This window comes from Bos grunniens, chromosome X (assembly GCF_055505025.1).
Source record: "Bos grunniens cultivar Pamir isolate PY7600 chromosome X, Bosgru_T2T1.0, whole genome shotgun sequence".
NCBI classification, from domain to species: domain Eukaryota; kingdom Metazoa; phylum Chordata; class Mammalia; order Artiodactyla; family Bovidae; genus Bos; species Bos grunniens.
In genome coordinates, this window is record NC_141194.1 from 3449621 (window position 1) to 3462312 (window position 12692).

A 12692-nucleotide genomic window follows, 5' to 3' on the forward strand; every position below is an offset into this window, starting at 1 on the left:
GCAGCAGCTACCAGCAAACATATATTATATATGTACCACCTACAGCTTATGTTTTACACACACACACGCACACACACACCCTTAACCTTACATAACATGGTGTGTGTGCATGTGTGTGTGTGTGTGTACACACCCTTAACATCCTTAAAAATATTTCCTAAAGCACGAAGCAGAAGCTGGTCTCTGGTTGTCCTCCAAAAGATGACAGATATGTATATCCAAATGAATTGAGGAAAATTAAACTCGAACTCAATGGACGTGAATCTGAGCCAACTCCAGGAAATAGGGAAGGACAGGGAAGCTTGGCGTGCTGGAGTTCGTGGGGTCCCAAAGAGTCAGACGTGCCTTAGCGACTGAACAACAAGAAACCTTAGTATTACCATCTTTTTCTGTTTGCAAGTATAGCTTTTCCTCTGCTGGGACAATGCCATGCATATGAGAGATCTGCCGCTTGGGGTGTCGACTTACACCTAAGCTGGTCTTGGTGCTGTCTCTGATGGAAGCACAGAGCGACATTATCTGGACTGCTAGTGTCCACACGAGGCTAACATTAAAAGCCTCAGAACCTGTCTCCGGAATCCTCTTTTGTCTTAGCAGCGCAGGTTTAAATTACTCTGAAATGATTGATACGGACTGCGTTTATCTTAAGGTCATTCATCCAACAGTTTAAGAAAAGGAAAGAATGTTGTTCAAGTACTGGGTGAAGCATGTGTAAGAGTGAATATGAAAAAACAAAATGTAGAATTGGTTTGTTTCAGAAGGAAAGTTAGCATGCTTTATAGACACTTTGATTTCCACCGGGTTATGAGTGTGTGTGTGTGTATATATATTTATTTATACTGCATCTATATGTGTACGCAACACATACATCATTTGTGTTTGTATATCATGTATAAAATATATTTCTATATTTATACATAGTACATGTAGTATACAAATATGTATATGGTATACCTATATGTACATGGTGTACACACGCGTGTATATGGAATACATATATGTAAACGGTATACATACGTGTACCTACACACAATATGTTATATTCATAGTATATAAAGTATAGTATACTCTTCAATATATGAAGTCAACGGACACAAACTTGAGCAAACTCCAAGAGACAATAGAGGACAGAGGAGCCTGGCGGGCTACAGTCCATGGAGTCACAAAGAGTCGGACACAACTTACCAACCGAACAAGAACCATAGATAGTGTACATATTATACACTTGGTATGATCAGTGTTTTTTGTATTATAGATATATGTAGCCATCCCATTATAATAAAATTGTATATATGATGTATACTGGGCTGGCCAAAGGGTTTATTTGGGTTTTTCCGTAAAAATGAACTTTTTGGCCAATTCAGCACAAATATTTAATACTTCATATAATACTAGGATTATATATGTAGATATATTATCCTAGGATATGCTATGCTATGCTAAGTCACTTCAGTCCTAGGATATATATATGTGCAAATATGCATATCTGCTATACTGTCTCACCAAATACTGTCTTTCAACCACAAGTGAATGCTATTTCTATACATTATAAATGTACAATATATATTATGAAAGTGAAGGTGAAGTTGCTCAGTCGTGTCCGACTCTTTGCGACCCCATGGGCTGTAGCCTACCAGGCTCCTCCATCCGTGGGATTCTCCAGGCAAGAACAGTTGAGTGAGTTGCCATTTCCTTCTCCAGGGGATCTTCCCAACCCAGGGATGGAACCCGGGTCTCCTGCATTGCAGGCAGACGCTTTACCCTCTGAGCCACCAGAGGAAGCCCCCAAATACATATTATACCTCCTGTTAATACTACATATGGATTTATAGTAACACTTGCTACTGATACAGAAACACAGAGAAATTTCTCCAGTACTTTATGATTCCATGCAAATCTCGGGAAATTGCCCCCCATCATCCATTTCTCCTGTCTCGGTAGCCCCTGAAGGGGATTACTAGGATTTAAACAACCCGACGTAGTGTGTGTGCTCAGAGGTGTGTGAAGATCACGAGGGATGAAATTTTAGTGCTTTCTTTTCACCATTCACATCTCCTGCTTCCTCTGAGATCAAAAGCATCACGTCTGAGACACGCCCCGCCCCCGCCTATCTAAGCCCCTTTCCCTTTCTTTTCTCTCCTCCCATAAATACCACTTGAATACTCTTTGCAAAATACTCTCTTTTTTCCTAACCCTGCCGTCTTCTAAGGGAGATAAACAAAGCCCGTAGCTTCTGTGTCTCCTGTAGCTTCACAGGACCTACTCGCGTGTTAGCCGTAAAGAAGCCGAATGAACGAAGGTGAAACGAAACACAAATGATCCCAGGTTGCTAAGCAGAGTTCCTGCAAGTCCACGGCATCCAATGACACCTTTCTTCCAGAATTTAGTGCTGGTTTAGTCGCTCACTAGTGTCTGACTCTTTGTGACCTCAACGGGCTGTGTAGCCCGCCGAGTTCCCCTATCCGTGGAGTTCTCCCGACAAGAATGCTGGAGTGGGTTGCTGTGTCCTCCTCCAGGGAAGCTTGCCAGCACAGGGATGAAATCTAGGTCTCCTGCACTGCAGGCAGATTCTTCACCCTCTGAGCCACCAGGGAAGCCCCTTTTTCCAGTACTGCCTGGGGACAAACTTGAAAGAGGAGGTGACTGCCAAGGACCCTTGGAGATGCATACGCGTTGCTAACAAAATTCTCAAAGCTGCCCTTTGTCTTACCTTTAATTGGACCCTGAGGTGCAAAGCCTGTGCCTGTTTAGCAGATCAACATATAGAAATTAAGTCAACTGCCGAAGGGCGCTTGACCTCCCCTTGGCAGGTGGAGGAGAAACATGAAGCCTCTTTCCCCGAATGCCACTTTGGTCCCTGGCTCCTGGGTACCTCACCTCTTATTTATATGCATGCCTTACAGGTCAGGGGCTTCCCTGGTGGCTCAGACAGTAAAGAATTCGCCTGCAGTGAGGGAGACCTTGGTTTGATCCCCCTGGGTTGGGAAGATGCCCTGGAGAAGGGAAAGGCTACCAACTCCAGTATTCTGGCTTGGAGAATCCCATGGGGTCCATGGAGAGTCCATGGGGTCACAAAAAAATCGGACACGACTAGGCAACTGAGCATGCACTGCTTATACTAATCATACGGTGTGTTATATAAGAAAGTCAGTTTCTAATGCTTCTTTGTAGAAATACTGGCATTATGTGGCTCCAACCTTTCTCTTACCATAAACGAGCATGAAAGCATGTTACAGTAAAAGAGAAAAGTAAATAGAAGGTACCCTACGACTTCCGGTATAAACAGGAATCCAGCCATTTTAGCCGGATCACCTGGCTCCCAGGTGGATACCCTTTGTGCTGAATTATTTTTGCCATAATTCCAAGAGTCCAAAACTTCTGTGAGGAAAAACGGTGCATGTTTTCATTTTCATGACCCACCATGGAAGGTCACCTTCCCTCTAGATTGTGGACATCAAACACCCATAAAGATAAGAGTAATTGTGACATTGCAGACCATTTATTCAGCATCGGAACACTGCAAATTGTCCATTTCTCTCATAAGCGTAATACTGGAATGAGATCTCCAGGGACTATTTTGAGCAACAACAGTCATCCACTATCTTTTGATAATTTCATGTGGACCCTTTTCAAAATCTTTGTTGAATTTGTTGCCATATTGCTACTGCTGTCTATGTTCTGGTTTTCTGGCCGGGGGGTACACGGGATCTTAGTTCCCCGACCCAGGACCCACCCCGCACCCTGTACATTGATTGGAAGGCCAAGCCTTAACCATCGGACTCCCAAGGGAAGTTCTGACTATCTTTTCTATAAAGAGAATTTTCGTCTGTTTGGCTAGCACACCCAGATCAGCCAATGCTGACATTCTTTTGCATATATTCTCTGTAGACAAGATACAGATTGCTACTTTTCCTGGTTACCCTGATAATTGATGCAAAATGCAGAATTTTAGCTCTCCACATTACACAGTATTTTATATAAGCTCCCACATGGACACAGACACATCTGAAAACAATATTACAGTATTTCTGCTGCTACAATGGACACATTTAAATGCGATTGAAAAGCAATTTGAAAGAACAAGATGAAATCTTATTATGTGACGGGTACCAATTAGGTGTAGAATTAAAACGGGATTCCACGATGTCAAAGTTGATCCTGCACGCATGTATACTCAGTCGTGTCCGACTCTTCTGGGACCCCATGGACTGTAAGGTATATCCCAGGGAAGTATACTGGAGGGAAACTGCCTTTTCCTTCTCCAGGGGATTTTCCTGACACAGGGATCAAACCCAAGTCCCATGAATCTTTTTCCATCTTCTGCCCTGGCAGGCGGATTCTTTACCAATGGTGCCACCTGGGAAACTCCTAAAGTTGACCATGTGAAAGTGAAAGTTGCTCACTCGAGTATTCGACTCTTTGTGACCCCATAGAATTCTCTAGGCCAGAATACTGGGGTGGGTAGCCTTTCCCTTCTCCAGGGGATCTTCCCAACCCAGGGATCAAACCCAGCTCTCCCACAAAAACATGACTGAGTACCGTATTTCTGCTGGTACACTGGACACATTGTCCAATTGCAGGCAGATTCTTTACCTGCTGAGCTACAAGGGAAGCCACAGGTCCTGTTAAATTCTTATCCTGTTGGAATCAAGCTGGTTCATAGAAATTTGAGTAGCAGACGCAGCGAGGGAAAACATTGCGTGTAAACAGAGCAGAGATATTAAAACTGGAAGCATATTCCCTAAGCAGCAGCATTAAACAAAGGTAGGGATTTGCCCAGAACGCGGGATCAGGTCTCAGTCCCACTCTGCATCATTCTTCCAATAATATGAGAAGCACAGAAGGGCTTTTAAAACAGACCTATGGACATGGAGATTACTGGACAATCAGACAATGGTTTCTGACACTGAGTAACTCTACTTTGGCCACCTGATCCGAAGAGCTGACTCCCTGGAAGAGACCCTGATGCTGGGAAAGATTGAAGGCAAAAGGATGAGATGGCTGGATGGCATCATCGACTCGATGGACGTTAGTTTGGGTTAACTCTGGGAGATGGTGAAGGACAGGGAAGCCTGGTGTGCTGCAGTCCATGGGGTTGCAAAGAGCCAGACACGGCTGAGACACTCAACAGTAACGACAAAGTCTGGAGAAATGGGGTTCCTCCTATAGTCCCATTAGAATGACTCCAGTGTACTGGGATTCATGGGGTTATTACAACACATACTCCACAAAGCACCTACTGAGGCCTCACAGATAGGTGGAGGCTATAGAAGCGTCTTTGGCTGTGAACAGGTTTTCTCTCTGCATTCATATCATTCAATTGTTACATCTTTCCAAAGATGGTTTTAGAAGGCATCCGCCAAACAGGTTGCAGGCACACAGCTTCCCGTCGTATGTGATAAATTATTTATAACGTTTCCTCGTGTGTCCCCTTAGACCCTGCAACCTTCCTACTCCAAATTTCATCTTCTATCTTCACTCGTTCCGGCGAAAGGCAGGGATCGCCGGCATTTTTATTTTCTTTTTTTTCTTTTTTTTTATTTATTTTTTTATATTATTGCGTGGTCTCGCGCGCCCCGCCTCCCGGGACTCGGACTGGCCACGCCCGCTACGGTATTGCGCCCCCGCCGGCATTTTTAAAATGCCATTCCAGCAAAAGCAAGATTGCGAATGTTTAACGACCTCAAATGAACCTCCAAATTGTGCATAAAAAGGCAGGGAAAATTGATAAAAATTGTGTTTTCAGATCAACCGATGTTCTACAAAATTCGATACATACACAGAGGGCACCCACAGTGTGTCCATCAGGGTGAGGGTTATGACCACAAGAAAAGCACTTTAAAGTGTAACGCTATCTGTTTTCTCAAGATACAGAGACATGATAGTGATCTTTTTCTTCTTTTTTTTTTTAGAGATTTTCTTTTCTTTAGGGTCTCCCTGGTGGCTCAGATGGTAAAGAATATGCCTGCAATGCAGGAGATCTGGGTTCATTTCAGTCCCTGGGCCTGAGAAGATCCCCTGAAGGAAGGCATGGCAACCCACTTAAGTATTCTTGCCTGGAGAATCCCACGGACAGAGGAATCAGGCGGGCTACAGTCCATGGGGTCACAAAGAATCGGACATGACTTAGCACGCACATATAAGTCCTGTGCACCTCTCATTTGGCAAAAAAGCTGAATCCAACATGCGAAAAAACTTCAGAGTTTGAATACGGCATTCAAAGTCTTTGCTGCCTTCCTTTGTCTGATAATTAGCTAATGTCGTCACGACATTCATGAGCTTGAGTTAAAAGTCCAAGCTGAGTTCCTTACTGGTGAAGAGCCTGGGCTATGAACACACCATCTTCCTTTGAATCTAAAGTTTTGCTGCTGCCTCATTGCTTAACCTTCCTGACTCTCAACGCCTCTAGTTTTAAAACAGAAATACTCTACATGCCTGTTCCCTTAGGCCTCTTAAGGATGTTAATCCATCATTGACTGGGGGGTGGTTTGTCCAGAAAGTAATACCTGTGGCTGGCGATTTGTTATGTAAGTGAATACTGAAATGTCTCCGGTCAATAGCTTTCGGGTAACAAAAGATGTGTTAGTATGTCTCTGGTCAATAAGTTGTTAAGATAAACAACAGCCAGGTGCAAAGCGAAGTGTGTTACTCGTTCAATCGTGTCCGACTCTTTGTGACCCCCATGGACTGTAGCCCGCCAGGCTCCTCTGTGCATGGAATTCTCCAGGCCAGAACACTGGAGTGGGTTGCCATTCCCTTCTCCAGAGGATCTTCCTGACCTAGGGATCGAACTCAGGTCTTCTGAAATACAGGCAGATTCTTTACCGTCTGAGCCACCTGGGAAGCCCCAGTGTATGGGAAGCCTGGACAGATTTGCTCTGATAGTGTGATACTAGACTTTCACCTCCTGAGTTGTATTCAAATAAACCTCTTGCTGTCGGACATATACCCAAAGGAGGCTCTTTGTTGGAAAGTTTTAAGACATGATGGCAAACACAAACCCCAGCAACACAAGAAGCTGAGGTCAAAGTAATAAACTCAAGTGTTTCATTTCAGGAAATACCCTCTTGTTACCAATTTCACCGTTCGGAGCACCCACCCCCGCCCCCATGTTCAGCGTCAGGCCAAGAGAAATGTCCCTGTTGGGGACACAAAACCTGTTCCCCAGGACAAACCACAAGAAACCGGTCCGTAATCGACTGAGTTTACCACGGATCATGTACATCGAATGTATCGTTTAGCCCTGAAAGCGAGAAAGACGTCTGAAGCCGAGAAAAGAAATACAACAGGCCACCTCCAAAAAAAGAATGGACGCGTAATTATTTGCACAAAGCATTAGAAAATACTGTGATATTTTATTATTAAAAATGCTGCTGAAAAGTTTATACATATGTGTCCAGCCATATATATCTTCTATCATTACTTAAGGCAAAATCAAAAACAAAATCGCAAAATAATAATCCGAGAAACCATTAAACCCTGCGTGCCAGTGAAGTTCAAGAATAAAAGCCTAGGAAAGTTTTTTTTTTTAACTTATTTTTTTTCTCAGTTTTCTCTTTTTTATAGATAGCAAGTATATTTTATTCTCATAGAACTCTATGAAGATTCTATAACTTCTTTCCATGTAGAAATAAGATATCATTTAAGGTGTATTAAATTGCTTTTGATCATAACCCTTTGTAAAAGCTAAAGTTATTCACTTAACAAGAACTCTTTTTTTTTTTTTCCTTATCCAAATGTCACAAGCCTGATACATTACTGTGCATATTGCTAGCAGAAGACGATTGGAAATACTAAACAAATACTGAAATTCACATCACAAACAGACCGGTCCCACACGGCTGTCGAGTGCCACTTCCCCTGTAACTTCCTGGACAGCCTATTTGTGGTCACTTAGCTGGGGTAATAAATACATAGCTTGCAGAAATGGTCTGACGGGAGCTTTAACACAGGATGATCGAAAACCTTACCCATGACACCTCTGAGCTGCAGGAGTGTGCACTTCACTCTGTGCAAAGTTGGGATTACATTTCACGTACACAGACTCACTCTTAAAATGTGAACCAAGATGAACAGCAGAATTTGCTGGGAGATCGGTCTGCACTGACTTCCTAGGAACTCTGTTTTTCTGGGGGTTGTAGGGTGGAGAGCGGTCATTTTCAAAGACTTTGGAGAAGTGCTGTTACAGTTTTAGTCTAGGGGTTCCGGTAATCAAAGATTGTACCAAGGGACGAGGAATTTGGACTGTCTTTCTTGAGAACGTGCACCTTAGCTGAGTTGCTCTGATAACCACGCCCCAAGACATCCCATCTTTGGCTACTATTTCCTGGCTTGGCGATGGGTTTTTGAAAGCCAAAACTTCAAGTCACCGTGGTTGCTATCGATTTTCCTTCGACTTAACGATACCTGCGTGATATCCCTTAAGGAAAGCTAAAACGACCATAAGAAAATGACTTGGTGTCGGAGGCGCCGAGATTCTCATCCCCACCTCATCAGTGAAGAATGGCTGAATATTTCCGTGTGTTATCTTGACAGTCAAGCCATTCTCTAACTTCCTGGAAAACCCACACAAAGCTCTTGGAGTGTTCTCTCCCTTCCTTGATCTCCTCTGTGTGATAGTCCCGGATCAGTGACGGATACGCAAAATGCACAAAAGATAACCATTTCAGACAAGCGTAATGTTTTACCCCATAAATGATCCAAAGAATTCAAAAACAACAACAACAACCACAAAAAAACCCCGCTTACTGATAAATAATGGACTTGACTGCTTTTACCAGAAAGGAAAGACACATGCCCCCTCCCTCAATCTGATTAGCTAAGCTGAACAGGTATTTCTGCAGCTGCCGGGGAACACAGAGATGTATTGACTCAGCAGACCGCCGGCCCACCAAACACAAGCTTTCTTTCTCTCTTTTGGCAGGACCCTGGGTGTGGGAAGCGACTCTTCCTTAACAGATTCAAAGAGCCACAGCTACAGAACGAGACTTGTATTCTGCTCCCCACACCCTCCCCCCCCAGGCCCTGCGATTTCTCTGCATGCGTATGTGTATCTAAGTCAACAAGCTTTTAAATAGACTCCACGCTGGGGATCCTTCTTGCGGGGGGGTGGGGGAGCAGTTGCAACTTCATGAAGTCTTTAACAACCCAAAAATAAAAGTTTGCCTAAAAAAAAAAAAAAAAAAAAACAGTCTTCTAAGAATGCCGTCGCATGCACTTTCCAGCCCAAAAACAAAAAAAAAAAAAAAAAAAATGGGGAGAGAGCCTGGTCACAGGGACGGTCAGAGTCCGCCGCGTGACAACCATATCCTCTTACAAATGAAACGCCTTATAAAACCCCGTGTCTGTTGGCCACAAGGATTTAAGAAGAAGAAGCCCCTCTGTGTCTTGGAGGGAACAGACGTGATATGACTAATGTATATACCGATTTATATACATACAGACCACAATGAAGAAAGCACAACCTTGCTAAAAGCTCTTTCAAACTGAAAACACCAATAAAAGCGTTTTTTTTTTTTTTTGCTTGTTTTTTTTGTTTTGTTTTGTTTTTTCTCTCCGTTTTGTTTAAACTCACAGCTATATACATTTTCTTTCTTTCTTTTTTTTTTTTTTTACAAAGTTTCTTAAATATAGTTCAGGCTGGCAAAACATCTCTTTGCACAGAACTCTAGGTATGTAACTGCATAGTCTGTTCGTTTAATAATAAAATTCTACTTTTCCTTCTTTTCTGGATTACTGCTCTGTATGCTGGGTAAAAGCCCACAGACTCTTTTTGTTTGTTTTTCACTTAAGGAGAGCCATCTGTCGTGTGGCACATAAAGAACTTTATTTATTTTTTTTCAACTGTGATTTAAAAAAAAAAAAAAAAAGAATTAGTGTCCCTGGCTGAGTTCCAGAAAGGTGTCAGCTTCTACGGTCACGGTTGGAAACGCCCAGGTCCTTGATTCGTCGACGTCCTTGTCGCACTAAAGTCGGCTTGGATGGTGGTGGGTCTTAAAAGCAGAACTGTGACAGCGAATGGATACCGTTTCACATTTCGTCGGGTTGAAAGTTGATCTCGTGGTACCGGGAAATGCCAGCATGGGAGGTCTGTAAAGACACAATGGTTGCCCTTTTGGGGTTTGTGTGTGTGTGTGTGTGTGTGTCTTAAGCCAGTGGGATGAAACACATTCCTTGTTTGGAGATGGTGCTTCTTTGTCCCTCTTCCCGTTGCAGGGGGCGGGGTGGCAAGAGGGCGGGGAGGGGAAGGAGGGGACTGCAGAGCTATACTCTGGTGGTGGAGTGTCCGTGTGGTATGTTTGTGCTGTTCTGGCCTCCGCTGAAGGTGTTGAATGTGTGCAGCGGCTGCATGCCCGTGAGCGTGTTGGGGATCATGGTGATGGTGTTGGGGGTCATGAGTGGGATGTCGTCGGGAGACCTGCGGAGCGTGAGCGTGTAGTCCGGCGGGCAGGTGAGCCTCAGCGTGTCGTGGGCCTGCAGCGACTCGCACTCGTGGTCCAGCTGCTTCATCTGCAGGGACATGATCTCCTCGTTCTGGATGTGCGCGATGTCATTGGCAGCGTTCCTCTGCGGGCTGGGGCGCCGGTGGGTCTCGTGGCGTCTCTTGTCCTTCTTGTAGTAGAGGGCGGCAAAGGCCAGGATGTTCAGGAACAGCAGGGACGCCCCCACGGCGATGGTGACGCTCAGCTCGGTGGAGTAATCCCGTTTGGTCTCGATGAGGACAGTGGTGTCCTCGGGCCCCGTCTTGTGAGGGTCCTTGGAGTGCTTGGGGTTGCTGTTGGCTGGGGTGATGGCTGGGCGTTTCGTCGTGGGCCAGATCTTGGAGGGCGACCGCCGGGTCCCGTAGGGGAAGGACGTCATGTCCGGAGGGGGCACCTTGGTGGTGGTAGACACGTACTGGAATATCTCATTCAAATTGTGCAGGTGTGGGACCAGTTCCAGCCAGAAGGCGACTTTCGTGGCTCGATAGTGATCCCTCACGCGGGGCTTCAAGCCAATGTGCAGATACAGCTGGTCTTTGGGGTTATACTTGGACCAGGCCACTTCCTCGAAGCGGTTGGGTTTTGTGTGAATGAACTTGGTGTCCTGTGGAACAGGCTGATTGGGGTCACTGAGGACAGAAGGGAGAGAGAGAAAAGAGAGGAAAAAAAGAAGGTCACACTCTTCCGCAAGTCACAAGTCAATTTTAATCAAGCAAAACGAAATGACAGTCAGATCATCTCACGTGTTTATTGATACGCGCACAGTACCGAAGTGGCAATGAGTACCCTGTGGTTTAATCCACGTATGCCTACCATTCCGCCTTGTCTACAGAAGAATCGAAGTGGCAATGAGTACCCTGTGGTTTAATCCACGTATGCCTACCATTCCGCCTTGTCTATAGAAGAATCCCCTCTTACCTTAACCTTTAAAATAAGTCCCAATGAAAACACGATACCGTTTCTGTAACATTTCTGTATTTTTAACGCACCCAGTTGTCTTCCAAACTTGGAGATTTTTCAGGAGGAAAACAAACGTGTCTCGGATACGGTTCAGGATTTCAAATTTAAACTACTTTGGTTGGAAAATTTTCAGCATTTCAGGCTGAACTACTTTTGGAGTCACTAACCTCAACCAGAGAGTGACCAGCACCCCTACAAGGCGGGGACGGGGGTGGGCATCTGGCAATACCTGGAGATGTTTTTGGTTGTTATACATGAAGGATGGTGCCATGAATGAAGGTAGATACCATGATGACTGTCAAATACTCTCCAGGGCACAGGACAGCTCCCCCCACCCCCACAGCAAAGAAATTTTTCATCCCAGATGTCAACAGTATTAAACTTGAGAAATCCTGATTTGGAGATTATTGTCCAAAATGTGTACATTTTCTTTCTTCCTCAAGAACTGCTTCTTAGGTAGATGGATATATATTGCAGTTATAACAATTAAAATATGTTAAAAATGCAAAAAAAAAGAATCTGGCTTCTGTCATTACAAAATGCTAATAAATAGAAATATGCATCCATGGTTTGAGCTCTATTAGAAATATGTACATAACTTGAAAAGCTTTTGAAGACTGAGTCGCATGAAGATCAAATAACATTCCATTGATGTCGTACGTTTGGCAAGACTGTGCTTTTAGACACGCTGAAGTCAAGGATTTTAGGAGAAATACCACAAGATGCAGTAAACTGAGGGTTTTTATAGATTTCAAGTGTCCGGACTTCCCTGGTGGCTCAGACGGTAAAGCGTCTGTCTGCAATGCGGGAGACCCGGGTTCGATCCCTGGGTCGGGAAGATCCCCTGGAGAAGGAAATGGCAACCCACTCCAGTACTCTTGCCTGGAAAATCCCATGGACAGAGGAGCCTGGTGGGCTACAGTCCATGGGGTCGCAAAGAGTCGGACATGACTGAGAGACTTCACTTTCACTTTCAGCAACTATGAACCTGACATCCCCCGTGATGTACATGAACGGCCACAAGCAGGACAATCGTCAATATTGAAAGATTCTCCACAGAACATGGTACTTGAAACATGGTTGCCACCCAGCTTTTTTTTAAGAAAACCCTCTCAAAGATATTCTCTAATTTCTTCCAATTTTTTTTTTTTTTAGGCTTGGTAAAGTGACCTGTAAGACAGATTTTGTCTTTTCACATTTGCTGGTTTGGAACACCTGAGATTGTGCATGATAAAAGTCACCTCGGGGAGA

At 44.3% G+C, this 12692-nt stretch overlaps 1 protein-coding gene across 2 annotated transcripts in view; it reads right to left on the reverse strand.

The window, feature by feature from the left end:
- Positions 1 to 7335: 7335 nt before the first annotated feature.
- The window catches only part of NLGN4X (neuroligin 4 X-linked), a 390250-nt gene continuing 384893 nt past the window's right edge, over positions 7336 to 12692 (reverse strand). For both annotated transcript variants that reach the window (XM_086387267.1, XM_086387268.1), the window contains exon 8: positions 7336 to 11110. In XM_086387267.1, coding sequence (XP_086243393.1) covers positions 10264 to 11110 — 847 coding nt within the window. In that variant the 3' untranslated portion in view covers positions 7336 to 10263. The remainder of the gene's footprint in view (positions 11111 to 12692) is intronic.